Here is a 15,373-nt window from a genome sequence, read left to right as displayed (position 1 = left end):
TTCTATGCAGCCTTAAGGATGTATGCAGTCTTACAGATCCATAAATAACAAATTATAAATAATATTACAGTTTTTATAAATACTTTTCAAAAACATAATTCCTCACACACGAAAATGACCAGTAATTTTATTTCAAAATAGAATATTCTCAATATTTTCAACAACAAGACAGACATAATATTCCCTTAAATAAATAAGAGTCTTTATGTGAAACATGAAGCTTGAATTTCTAGGGTTCAAACATACCAAAAAACATTAAATGCTAAATATACATTGATTTTTGAATTATATGAAAGAACTACTTTTGAATAACAACACAAATTTAAACGAATAATGAGGAAAGTATTTTTTTTTGGGGGGGCGTAATTTTATTACACATACATATATACTCTACACTAGCTTTTATTTTATATAATTTTAAGTTAATGAAAATAAACATAAATAATTAATTAAAATAAAATTAATAAAAAATTTCAAAGCTCTGAGACTTTATATTATGCCTAAACAGGCATTCCCCCCCCCCATTTGCACACACATACATGTTTTGAGAACATTTGGACTAATGCCACATTATGCTAAAAATATTAAAAAACATGTTCTAATAATCTTTAAGAGATCTTAAACATGCTCTAATAATCTTTTATCGGAAACTCTTAAAGCTATTAAACATGCCTAATATCTTTAAGAGTTTCCAATAATCAGTCTCATGCGCAAGATAAGAATGCTTTATTTCCTACAGTGTTGCTATTGCTCATTTTGAAATTGTTGAGTTTTTTAATCAAAATTCATTAAAATTTTACAAAATATGAACTAAACAATAAAACAAACTCCAAATTTGGGTTTTCAGGTGCCCATGTTTGGGTGGAGGACTATGTTATTCATAATTTGATGACTCTAAGTACCATTGTTTTTTCACATTGCGAGAAACATACACACACATTCAAGTATTCTTCATTACTTAGTTTCTTTAAATATAATACAGGACGATACTATTTGGTGGCAAAAATTTGAAAAGTAATTTGGATATTTGAAGTAATTCAATGCAAAATGCCGTTTCGAGACTAATAACCCATCTAGGCTAATGCCCATTTGGGATAAAAAATTCAGGCTTAAAATTAAAAATGGCAGATTAATCTGTCTGACTATTAAAACTATTAAAATTAATTATTGACTTATTTAAAAGCTACTTCAACGTAGTATCTTCCGAGTTTATGCTTTGTTGGCATCAAATTTTTAGTCTTTCATACATCAAATACATCAAGTGACAAAGAGTGAAAAGACTGGGAAAAACTAGAGTGTGAAATTAAAAAGTAGTGCTAAACTTTTAGCATGGTTGGCTGGTTATATGAATATGGTAAAGGACACAGTGGTTATCTGGCTAACGGGAGAAATGCCTTTGTGAAGAACGTTCTACGAGAAACTAGCTTAGACTCATGTTACATATGGCAGAAACCATGAAAATAACCATACCACCAGACAATTCACCTGAACTCAAACTTATGACAGAACCCAGTATTCAGCAGTCCAACTGGCCACTGATGGGCTAAACTTCATATATTAATAACAGCAAAACTGTTTGAATGATTTAAAAAAAATCTGAAAGATTTCAGATTTTAAATTATGTCCAAAGGGGTGTTTTTTTAACATTATGTGTGTTACCTTTAGTTATTAAATATCATGTTCTTTGCACTTAAACCATAAAATTCAGTTCGACAGCAATGTCACAAAATAATTTTAAAATGAGCATATCTTTAGGATTTCCTATATACAGTTCCATGCGCTGAAGATAAAAAGGTTTTCTACCCCCTGTAGAGTGTTGCCATTCCTCGCTTTTAAATCATTCAGTTTGTTAAAAATTCGTTAAAGTTTCACAAAATATGAAATCGATAATAAAACAAATTCCAAATTTCAAATTTGGGCTTGCAGATAGCTCCAGGTACCATTGTTTTATCAGAATGCGAGAAACATACATACATTTATGCAGATTCTTCCATTATTTAATTTCTTCAAATATAGTACAGGGCGACAGTATTTAGTGGCAATGATTTGAAAAGTGATACATTGTTTATAGGGTTCCTACGCAAGATCACAAAACGAAAACAACAGTCCTTCAGGAATAAAGCCCCTTTGGACTAAAAAAAAACTTTACGCGTAGGTATAGTTTGAAGCACAGAAATGAAAAATCAAAAAGAAAATTGGCATGCCATTGTAAAAAAAATAAAAAAACCTTTATTTCTTAATTAAAAAAAATAATTCATCTCTCTTTCTTTTGGATGGAATAGGTGCAGTATGCCCATTCAGCATTGCATAGTAGGCAACTAATTAAATCTTTTTAGTGTTTACATAAGACAGTTTCTCAGACTGATTAGACATACCTAAATGGAAGAAAACATCCAAATTAAAAGAATGAAAGTTCATTTTCTCTCTTTCTACAAATGTATGATTTAAGAATTTTTAATTTGAAACATTCTGCAAATTTTTCTGTAAAAATAACTATCAAAAGAGTTTTAGAATGCGATTTTTAAAACAATCTAGATCTTTTTTTCATTTATTTATTTATTTCACATTTATTTATTAATTGAAATTTGTTATTCAGAGCAAATTATATTACTTCCAAAACGAACAAAAGAGCCACCAAAGTAAATTCACATTTCCAGGCCTATTTTATACTTCAGTTAATGTTCCAAAATTTCACAAAATGTGACATTTATCTTAAGCACATATGAAACACATATTAAGTATGCATGTAAATTTATACACTGCACTACTCTTCTGAATTAAGGATTTTTTTTAAATATGCTGCATTAATGAGAATGCACTTACTTTATTCCTTTTCTTGGGGAATGTGAATTCATACAGTAGTCATCACATTTTCAAAACATCTTGTTAAGCACATAAAACAAACACTCAAACAGATATGAATTGACAAATGTACTACAACACATATTGCACCTCAAAAACATTTTACCTTAATGTGTAAAACAGCATTCTGCATAGGATGAGCATCAGATATGGTCCTTATCAGCTTTCCTTTATGCAAATCCCACATAGTGATCTAGAGATTGAAGAGAAACATGAGAATTTTAAAAAACATTCCCCCACCTTTTTTTGATGACGACTTATTAAAAAAATGCATTCATACCTCTCCTCTGCTATAACCTGCAAGCAAACGACTACAGTCTGTATTGAAAGCTAGTGCTGAAACAGAGCCATATTTTTCACCAAAGTCTGTAGATCCTAAGCACCATTTTAAAACTTGTTGTGGATCTGAAAAATGAAATACTTAATTTACATAATGACACAAAAAGAAACAGTCATTATTACATTTAAATTTTCATATATTTCAAAATTTATAGATTTACGTATATTTAGAGAAATTCTTTAATAAGAAATTCCGTTTAGAAGACACTCTCCACTAATGCAAAATTTTTTAATCCCAGCCACTCTCCACTAATGGCAGATTTTTTTTTTTTTTTTTTTTTTTCTTTTTGAAAAAGAACATAAATGAATTTCATGTCCTGAATACAATGAAGAGAGAAGATGCTAAGCAAATTTTTTATACGAGTTCATTTATTTAATTGATTATGGAAAAGTATACAAAGGCTAACTACCTAAAGGGAGGGGTACTTTTTGTAAAGAACTTTCTAAAAAGATATTGGTACATTAAGATTGCACATGGGGAAAACCTCAAAAATTCCCATGGAGTCCTTGCATGAACATTGTTGAGTTCTCTTTTATTGAGTAATTTAGACAGGTTGAATGGCCAGCATTACTTGATCTTATCCCCTAAGCTGTTGGTGAGCCTTTTTCTCAGTGATGGATGAGCTTTTCTACACAAATTAATAGAGAAGACAAACAAATAAAAGAAGCTTGTCCTTCAGTTATGCTTTTGTAAGGAAAATAAACCATTGAATTAAGAAAATAAATATAGAAATAGCAAAAAAACAAGTATATGAAATCTGGAAAATAAGAATAGAAGTCAAGAATATATTATCAAAACTTCAACTATTTGGTTGATATAAGCAAAATAAGAGTAATACTCAAGAATATATTCTCAAAAACTTAAAATATTTGGTTGATATTTATATAAAAATTGGATTTGGACAGGATTATACAGTCAAAAGTCGTTAATCTGGACTCGTCGGGACTTCGGCGATTCTGGATTATAGATCATCAGTTTGAATCTGGTAAGATGGCATGCAGAAATTATAAAATTAAAAATATGAAACCGTTATTTATGAAATAAAGAGCAATTATGATCTAAAGGGTATCAAAATTTACAAAAAGAAAAAGCTAAATATTTATTTGTTTACTTTCTTAAACATTTCTTTCAATGTAAGTTGTTTAAGTTGCTTCGTTTCATGTGATAATGCTTTCTCTTTAATTCTATTAAACAGACATAATTTCTTGTTTAGTTACAAAGTTCCGCTGTTACAAAGTTAGTTACAAAGTCCTATAATTGCTGTGTCGAGAATACCGACTAATTTGTCAATCGAAATTTTTTCATTTTCAATATCTCTATGTCACTTTCTTTACTATCGGAAGCGAATTATAATGACAAGGAACTTGATTTAAATCATATCAAAGACCGAGTACATCGAGATGAAATACTACATTTAGTAAAGAATTATAAACTAAATAAAATAAAAACATCTGCCCTGAAGATAAGGATAGTGCTGACAGATCAACTTCCAATTCATTGTGTGCCGCGTCGTTTCCCTCCCCCCGCAGAGCAGCGTGAAATTGATAAACATATTTCGGAATGATTAGATAATCAAAGGATATGCCTTTATCCATTTTTTGCAGCAATTCCACTTTCTGGTTAATGGACTTCAAAAATACTTTCGCTTTGTAGATCCTTTACATAGTAGTAAATATATATCGGAAATTCTATTTGACAGAATCGAAAGTTCAAGCTTACATTTATAAAATTGCTCTAACAGTCTGCAAAAAATAATAAGCCGGATTCAATTCGAAGATTAAGGAACAACGCAATCTGCAACATTAACTGAATTAGATAATTTTAGCTTAGCTTATACCGTCCTTTATACATTAAATGTGCATGTGTAAACGTATTATGCGCATGCGCACATGTATATTCGCAGCTGTAAAAGTCTTATGCGCACGTGTAAACGCCTATGTGCATGTGTGAACACGACGCATGCGCAGAAAGTTTTTAGCTTTTAGGTCCGGATTATGGGTGTCCGAATTAACGACTTTTGACTGTATATAAATAGATAACATTTCTACATATATAGCAGCAGGGCAGTTATTTTTCAGGTACACAATATAATTTGTAACAGCAAAATATGATAAATATTCAAAGTTCTAGTCCAATTATGCTTAAAAATTGTACTCAACAATAAAGCTAGCATTATATAAGCAGATCTCAAATAGAAAATTATAATGAACCATTCAGTTATACATAAAAATAACTTGATCAGTATTCTTAGATGAAAATGCTCAATAGAATACAGAAATGATTTGTTAGAAGCAAAACACCAATATTTTAAAAATTACAGATGATACAGTACTGATTTAATAAGTGTTAAGCCAATAAAATAAACTAAAAAAATCTATAATAAAGATATTAGTAAAGGAATCCACAATAAAAACCTGGATTGAAATATTTTAAAAAAGGCTAAATTGTATAATATTCTTCCAGTTATATTTATTTTTAAGCTGAATATAGCAAAGAATTTTATATAAAAAAGCTAAAAGTAAAACTGTATAAAATTTAATTAATTGTATAAAATCTTTAATCTTTTTCAAGTACCAATCAGATAATACTTTAGGAAATGGTGCACAAAGATGATCGGAACAATATGCACACAGTTCAGTTTATTTTGTCTGAGACTTCATATTTAAACTCTGTTCAAAGTTCAGAATTCCATTTTATTAAAAGAAATGCTTGCTTATATCTGATGATTAAATCTGAAAATGAAGGTCAACAATGGAGGAATGGTATTGAATTCCAGGCTGTGAAGCTATAGAAGACCTGTGTAGCCATTCTGAAAGTGCAACATAACAATCATCATTCATCGCTGTGAATATTGATTGACTTTGGTTGGTTCTTCTCAATATGTATCCAGTGTATTGAAATTATTTCCACAAATTGCAAATGACACTGGGCATTACACTGAGCTCTGTAGTCAAAAATTGCTTGTTATCGGCCTGCCTCCAATCAGTCGACAATTCTCCATCTCATTTCATCATCCATACATTCGTGGCTACTCATTTTACTTGACACCTAATAAAATTTACCCAACTCTTGCGAGAAATGCGGCAAATGTCGTGAAGGAGTACCAACACACAAATCGTTGAAAACTCCACTCTGCAGGCAATCGCGTGCACACTTACATATTCGACTCTGAATATTTGCATAACTCTTTGACGGCATAGTTAATACCTTCCGTTCAATACATTTGATAAAAAGAGACATAAGTTGCAAGTTCTCTTAAATTTTCATATTAGCAATGAGTTTTTCATACTTTAATGGCTCTGATTCTTAAAAATTGAAAACAAAATTGCTAACAACAGTTTCTACTGTTTATCAACAGTTTAAATAATTAAAAATAATTTAAATTTTTAAATAATAAATTAATTTTAACAGTTAGTGTATTTTTCCCCATGAAAGGCTTTATTGATAATGATGAAATACACCAATTATGCTTACCAAAAATTAAAGTGATGCCATGAAAAGTTCCAACAGCTATAAATGATGACACAGCCTAGAAGAATAAAAACACAAGAGAGAAGATTAATAAAGAGTTATACATTAATTTTTACATAAAAAAATTATTAAAATACTTTGTTAGAAAATAATAAAAATTATAAATACATTGGATATTCTGCAATGCTTAAAATAATAATAATAAATAAATCATTTTAAAAAAGGCCTTTTACAATAAAACTTATATGCTAATATTTTGCTTTAAATCTGATGACATATTTAAATACTTTTTTGTTACATATTTTGAATGATTCAGAAACAGAAATTACTGAAGCACAAAAATTTAACTGGCAATAGTTTTTACGTTACAGCATAAACTATTTTTGGCAGCAGATAAAGTTTTTCTGAACTCAAAACAGCTCATGTGAATAAACTTTAGGTAGATGACTCCCTTTTTTGCATTTTCTTCAGAAATATCTTCTCATTTTCAATAAAGATATAATGTAGGAATCTTGGAATAAAAATATCCAACAGTAATAAACAATGTGATTCATAACAAAGGGAAAAAAATCAAGAATCATTGTTTCTCACTGCAAAAAGAATATATTTTGCAAAGAATATTTCAAAAATTAAAACAATGATCCTAAAAAGAAAGTTACATCTATGGAAAATATCAGCAGTTTTGAAACTGCTAGTCCCGAGTGTGAATAAAATAATAAACAATGATTTAAATATAAAAAAGCCAAAATACACAATGTCAATCTTCTTCTAGAATATGTGGTACAACATAAGACCAGATGTAGAATTCTTTAAGACAATAATTTTTCACAAGAAAAATGTAAATTTTTACGAGTACAGATGAATTATAATTATATTTAAATAACCATAATAGAAAATGGTTCATTTACTATTGAAAATCAAAAACTTAAAAATTTTATTGAAGAATATAAAGAAGGTTTGAGTGAAAGATTTATAATAATTGTTGACATATCATGCAATGAGAAACTAAAACTATGAAGAGCCAAAACGAATGTAAAAATAAATTTCACATATTATGAAAACAACATTTCAATTTCTCAACATCTACAGCTAAATTTTTTTAAAAAATAGAACAGGAAATTGGTATAAAATATTCCAGAAAATCCTTTTAGTATGGCACCAACTGACTAGTGCCACACCAAAAGAGTTGTGTTTTCAGACTATTAAAAGGGCATTTTAAACACATTATTTAAAGCTAGTTGATAAACTATACAAAGGAAAAGAGGGAAAAATCCCATGGTAAAATTAAGAAATGACCTTTTTTGACAAGGATTAATAGTTAAGAGAAAGAATGCAGCCTGATAATTAAGAGAAAAGGCTACTATACTGAGCAGTTATAGAAAATTACATTATAATTAATTGTTTAACTGCATTAAAACTCTTAAAAAATGTGAAAACACCTGCATTTTCCAGGTTCCAAACTAGTAAATTTCAGTTTCATGCCTGAAGTTTTATCATAGTGCATATTTACCTGTTATTAACATAAAAACATTCATTTATAAAATTAGATTTAAAAATTAGCATACAGTACTTCATCGAGAAAAGATAATTAACATCTCAGAACATTTCTGAGACACCCAATTCCTTGGTTTTATGGAAAAAATGTGATGATTATTTTTACAAAACTCTTCAGCACTTTGCAGAAAAATTTAAAATATTTAACAGACTATTACCCCATATTTACTATTATTAAAATTAGATGCACAAAGTGATGAGTTAAGCATCTATTAAGAAAGATTTACTCATTTTACACTCATTAAGTAATATTTGTATTTTTTCCTCAATTTTTATATACTGAAAACGATGGTGGTGCATGAAAACATTTATTCAACTTTTATAATTAGAGAAAATGAATATCAAATTAAAAACATTAAAACAATCATATATATTATAAAATGTTATTAATTCATATAATTATGAATTCACAAAAAAATACGAAGTAATAACTATACATATCTTATTAAAAAAAGAGAAAGAAAAAAAAAGAAATTAGAGATAACTTTTAAATAAAATGATCAGCTTAATGAATTTAAATTAACAGCTATAAAAACAGTTCAACTACAGCTAATTTTTTTTTTTTTTTTTACTATTGACTTGCTTAGCTAATGAATTACATAAATAATTCTGACTGAAAATGGAATACATAGTCGCATTCTTTTATAACAGTATTTGAAACTTTCATCTGAAAATTCTGAATTTAAATTATTTCATTAACAACATATGAGGTATATGGTTAAAGAAATTAAAAGTTAGTTTAAGTCTTAATCAATAACTTATTGATTAATAGTCAGATTAATGGTACTTCCATGTTAACTTCCATATTAACTGCTACCAGGAACTAAAGTCAATACAGTCATAAGTCTTTAATCCAGACGTCCATATTCCAGAATGCTCTATAATCCGAACCTCAAAATTACAAACTTTATGCGCATGCGTAAACACATAATGCGTCTAAGCATGCACAAAATACGTCTACGCATGCACGTTTAATGTATAACGGACGGTATAAGCTAAGCTAAAATTATCTAATTATCTATTTCAGTTAATGTTGCAGATTGCATTGTTCATTAATCTTCTAATTGGATCCGGCTTATTATTTTTTGCAGACTGTTAGAGCATTTTATAAAACTAAGCTTGAACTATCGAATATGTCATAAAGAATTTCCGATTATGGAACTGCCAAAGGATCTACAAAGTGAAAGCATGTTTTGATGTCCATCAAACAAAAAGTGAAATTGCTGCAAAAAATGGATAAAGGCATATCCTTTGTTTCTCTAACCATTCCGAAATCTGTTTATCAATTTCACGCTTCTCCGAGGGAGGGGACGTCGCGTCGCACAATGAACTGGAAGTTGATCTGTCAGCACTATCTTTATCTTCAAGGCAGATTTTTTATTTTATTCGGCTTATAATTCCTTACTAAATGGGGTATTTCATCTCAATGTACTCCATCTTTGATATGATTTAAATCAAATTCCTCGTCATTATGAATATCATGAATACACATCAAATAGTTTTCTGGTTGCAATTTTCTAATTTCTACTATGCGTAATGTATGCTTTACGCATGCGCGCATTGAAAGAAATGTTTAATAAAGTAAACAAATAAATATTAAGCTTTTTTTTTGTAAATTTTGTTACCTTTTAGATCATAATTGCTCTTTATTTCATAAATTACGGTTTCATATTTTTAATTTTATAATTTCTGCATGTTATCTTACCAGATTTAAACTGATGATGAACTGATGATTTAAACTGATGAATGATCCAGAAAAATAAATAATCCGGAATCGCCGAAGTCCTGACGAGTCCGGATTAAAGACTTTTGACTGTACCAAGTTTTGGAAAAACTTAGCAATAAACATTTGTCTCCTTGTTATTACTATGACTTTAAATCACCCTAATCTTCCTTAAACCATGAGCACACGCCTTTTGTATTTTCTTCAATAAGTTGTTATAGGTCATTAATATTCGCCAAATAAAGAAATAGCAGCTGCATTTTTCAGAATAATGGGAATATTTGCAAACAGTTAAAAATATTCTGATGTTCACACTATAAAATTACACATCACTAAAGACAATGCAGAATACAAAAGAGTATAAACAGACAGTATGAGGATAGGAAGTCAGTCATATTTACTTACTGCTAATAAAGGAGCTATATTCAGATAAATTTTACACAGAAAAGTATGTCTGGATAAAGAAACAGTTATAGCCTGGAAGAGTTATATTTGTGAAACCTGCATTATTCAAATGAGAAAGAACTGAAATTCTCAACATCAAGATTACTTGGGTACCAAGTTTACAGCAGTGGTTAATAAAAAATATATCATCCTTTGTACAAATATAACAACAATAAACTAAATCTATAGTAACACTTTGGGACATTTTAATCTTACAGACTCACTTATTTTCCAAAAAAATTTTCTGTGCAAAACATGTTTTTATCACAGTTTGTCAAATGTAATGAAATGAAAAGACATGATGGTGTGATATTCTATTTAACATACATTTCATGATAATACAAATAAAAATATAGAATGCAGAATTAGTTACATTTCACTTTCATTGCAAGCATAAGTAGCAGTTGTGATGGAGTTGGCACACTCATTAAATTACACTGATTATAGATTTGATTCTAGATTTATCACATTGCCAACATGTGATGCAATATTAATTAATAGAATAGGAAGAAAAAATGTATGATTATACAATATTCTCACCATAGAAGTTGGCTTCCCAGCATTGACCCGCTCTGCTGCAGACTGAAGCTGGGCAGATACTCCTCGAAGTGTTACATGCCTAAGAATTGATCCATGTTTTTTAAAAAGTGGACTTTTCTTCTCCTTATGGGTAGAAAGCCTGAAAATATTAAGTTATTCAAAATACAAGAAGATGCCAGATCTCTATAAACTTTCATAAACGATAACTACAGTTCAATTATCTTTACTCTAAATATGGAATTAAATGATGACCTAATCTAACTACATCACTTGCAATTTGGAGCTACATGTAGATAGAAAAATCAACATTTTAAATACTTCATTCACGAAAAGGTACTTTTCCATTATGCACCTGCAATGCAAATACCCTTTTTATACCCTGTAAAAGAGAAGCTGAACACATACCAAGAGCCAAAGATAGCACCATCTGGGGATTACGTGTGCATGTGTGTGAATGTATATAAGGCTAATTAAACACATATACGTACATTATTATAATAGTACTGCCCAAATGTGTAGCAGGTGCCCTAATGGAAAAGCATCTAACTAAAGAAATAGTCTCCTTCTCACAGTTCTCATTATTTCTAATAATAGGATAACTCTAAAAAAGTTCATCTAATTTTTTTTAACCTTTTAATAACAATATCAATTTTAATTCATGTATGATTAAAGTGGTTTAGTAACTAAATAACACTTCAAGGACATTAAAACTTTATAATTTAAATTTAACTACCACTTGCATATATTTTTAAGAATTAGACCACAAAACATTACATAAAACAAATAATTTTAATAATTAAGTCTAATAATCAGCATGCAGACCCTGTTATTGAAAGCTTATAAATTATTAATAGAATTCAATGCCCATTATTTAAATTTTGCAATGTTTTGTTGTTAAATAAAATCTAGTACAAAATTGCATTCATGCCACTATGCAGATTCAATTCAATAATCTGCCACTGTTAAAGTCCCAAGCATATTGAATTTGAAACTTATAATATATAGTACAAAACTTTATCTGGTAAAATGAAATTATAAAAGTTATTTAATGCTGCCAAATATATTTAATAAACTTAAAGTTGATACTTTGCAAAGAATTCATAAATTAGAAAAAAATTATCTTTGTGTCTTTCACATACATTAAAAAAATATTTCACGGTAATACACGCCTTCCTCATGTACCAATTTATTTTGCAACATTTTAAAGCACAAATGAATAGGCATTTTGAAATCATCTGCAACATTAATATTATATAATTAGCTTATTTCATAAATTTATATCTCTGTATGCATTTCTGGAAATCAATAAGACTTTTTTCTTCACAGAAGAGTCCAGGTTCATGTGGAAGAGTTATTCAGGTCATCACCTGATCTGGAGACAATTCAATAAGGCAATAATTCTATAAATGAATTGCTTCCATACATACCATATACTACAGTACCAAGTCCACAATCTGGTTGTCTGATATACATATTGACCTACTTTCAGAGCCTCTGGACTAATGGACTAACAATATGTTTTACCCCTCATTAAAGTCTAGGAATGGAGAACATAATATTCAAGAAAAAGCAGGTGTGCCATAAAAGCAATTTTTCTCCTGATTAAGACTTCTGAATGTCACTTTCAAACACCTGATTAGGTACTGATATTATTTTAGAAATATTCCTGCTGATTAGAGAACTGCAGCATGGTCAGTAACAATGCGCAGATTAACATTGTATCAATGTTCATCATGATAAACAATTTCAGCCATTAAGTGGTTGTACGATGGGGGATGATTAGCACACTAAATAAGTGAAACACCATGACATATATGTATGTTTAGAGTAAGATGCTGCTCATACAGTTTTTCTTTTATTGGTCTAGCAGTGCACGTAGAATTAGATTCTAAGTTCAGTTAACACAGTAAATTGTGCTCTTTCACAACTTTCTAATTTGACCTACCTTATTTTTTGCAGGCTGCTATTATTACATATTTCTTATCAAAATTTTGATAAGAAATATAAATAATATAATAAAGTTTGAAATTTTGATTATTTTGAAAAGAGCTTCAAATTTTGCAAAGGGAAAGTGTGTTTCGATGTCATATTACATATTTCTTATCAAAATTAAAGTTTAAAATTTTGATTATGTTGAAAATATCTTCTAATTCTGCAAAGTGAGTGTTAATTAAACAAAAAGTGAAATTGTTTCAAAAAAAGGGTAAAGACATATCTGTCTCAAAATTATGAGTCATTAGAAGGTCAACATTATTTAACATTAAAAAAAGAAAGAAAACTAACTGCTTAATTTTTGTGGACTCTGACAATCCACACCCAATCAATAACAGAAAAGTCATTCATTAAGCTAAAAGTAACAATCATGACAACACAATGATTGAATACATTAAAAAGTGTCACAGCAAAGGTGCGTCATTGATGTGTTCAATGTTTATGGTTCAAGCCAAAATATTTCATTGAAAAATGAATTTAGAAACTGAGAAGCTCACATTTGGAAAATAAATAGCTATGGAATATGGAAGTTTTAAGATTTCAGGTGAAAGAGCTTCAGATGAACAATATGTAGATGAATTCAGTGAACTCGTTAATTATGAAAAGTTATCTCCAGAACAAATTTATAATACTCACATGCCTGTCTGGGAATATGTGCTCAAAAATATTTTGGCAATCTATGTAGAACTCACTTGAGTGAAAACTGTGAGTCTAATGATTTTGGCATGTGCAAATGCTGCAGACATGTAATCTTTATGTAACTGCCAAAAATACATGATCTCAAAAATAAAGATTTTTTCAGTCATCTCTTGCTCAAATAAAGCAGCGTTAATGACACAAACACTGATAAACTATTAGGATGTAAATTAGATTTATATATACTATCGTTCTAACACAGGTATTTTGACGGAAAATCCAATTTTTTCTTTAATAACACACAGATTTTTTTTTTTTTTTTTTTCCCATACTTCTATTCGGTTAGAGTAGAGAGAAGGGTACCCCTTGTATTATCGCAAAGTTGTTGTTGTTTCACTTATCATGAAGTTGTTGTTTTCGTTTATTGCCAAGTAGTGGCTTATTTATGGTAGCCTGAGTAGTTGAATGTTAGGCCCATATCACATGGCGTTTGTTTCACACGAACAACTGTTTGGGACAATTTTTTCTGCCTGGTTTACTATTGAAAGAAAGACGTGCGACTTTTTCCTTCCTTTCGAAAAAAGTTGCAAGTTGTTCGTTTTCAACCAATCAGCTATCAGCGCCGAATGCTGTTAGCTTGTTTGTAATGGAGAACCAGTTTCCCCTGTGTTAGCTCCAAAGCGAGCTGTGGTGATTGGCTGTTGTGACAAAGCAGAAAAATTGTTCCAAACAGTTGTTCTTTCGAAACAAACCGACATGTGCTAGCAGCCTTATGGAAATCCTATTATGATGTAATCGGCTACTTGATTGCATTGAATTTGACAGTAAAATGGCTGAATGTGATAAGATTAATTTGAAGTTTTTGTACGATTTGGAAAGAAAGGGGAAAAGAGCATTACTTGACTGGTGTGTAAATTAAGGTTTACTTAGTAGCCATTATTAAGTGTCTTGTTTGGAGGAAAGAAATGTGTATGTTCCGGAGATAACGGCACTACAGAGCATATTTTTTACTCTTATTCTGTGGCGAGGCCAGTATACAGATTCTAGTTCAGATAATTTTAGGAAGTTTTTGGATGCTGTTAAGGAATTTTGTTTGACTGAAGACGTGTTAATTTGTAAATAAGGTAAGTGGATATTTCCTTTGTGTAGTGCAAAGATGAATTTCCTTTTTTACATTATTTCATTGTTTGATTTAAAATGTAGTTTATTAAAATTATACATTGTTTTGTTGGCCACTCCTTTGACTTTTTAAGTGAATATAGTTTGATATGTACATGGACAAAGGGAGACCGTAAAGCTTAGTTTGTGCAATTCTCTTATGTTTTTTTAAGTAAAACTAGGTCGATGTGTACATGGATAAAGTCAAGGGAGTGCACAATGCCAAGTTCGTGCAATTCTGGTATTTTTTTCAAAGTGAAAATAGGTCGATGTGTACATGGATACCGAATCTGTGCAATTCTTTGTCTTGTTATTTTGGTAGGGGCGATTTTTGTCACAAAAGTCACCGCTATTCTATAACTCAAATTATGCCTAAAATTAAATTTGCAAAAAATTAAAAAATTTATTTTGGAGCACCTTTTTTAGTTTGTGCCAAGAATAATTCACTTGGCAAAATTCTTAACTTACGGTAACCTATTTTCTTTTCCCTTTCATTGTGCATGAAAAAAAGGTGCATCATTCATTCTTTCAAATAATTTTAACAAAATGCATAAACCATATTTGCTGTTATTATAGCTTATAAAAAATATGTCAGATTTCAAAATGCACCAATATATAAATTCGATACTATTCTGTTATCAGGGCCAGGTTCA

At 29.7% G+C, this 15,373-nt stretch overlaps 1 protein-coding gene across 1 annotated transcript in view; it reads right to left on the bottom strand.

Moving 5' to 3' along the window:
* Positions 1–15,373, bottom strand: part of Vps8 (vacuolar protein sorting 8) — a 155,212-nt gene that overhangs the window by 118,618 nt on the left and 21,221 nt on the right. The window contains exons 4-7 of the mRNA XM_085810815.1: positions 10,935–11,073; positions 6,677–6,731; positions 3,143–3,267; positions 2,969–3,055 (exon numbers count right to left, since the gene is read on the bottom strand). Of these exons, the coding sequence (XP_085666941.1) occupies positions 2,969–3,055; positions 3,143–3,267; positions 6,677–6,731; positions 10,935–11,073 (406 nt within the window). The remainder of the gene's footprint in view (positions 1–2,968; positions 3,056–3,142; positions 3,268–6,676; positions 6,732–10,934; positions 11,074–15,373) is intronic.

Source organism: Stegodyphus dumicola, chromosome 2 (genome assembly GCF_044657685.1).
Source record: "Stegodyphus dumicola isolate Sdum_Otavi_A_Nest chromosome 2, ASM4465768v1".
Taxonomy (NCBI): Eukaryota; Metazoa; Arthropoda; class Arachnida; order Araneae; family Eresidae; genus Stegodyphus; species Stegodyphus dumicola.
Note: the sequence above shows the minus strand (reverse complement) of the source record. Positions and strands in the feature narration are given on the sequence as shown.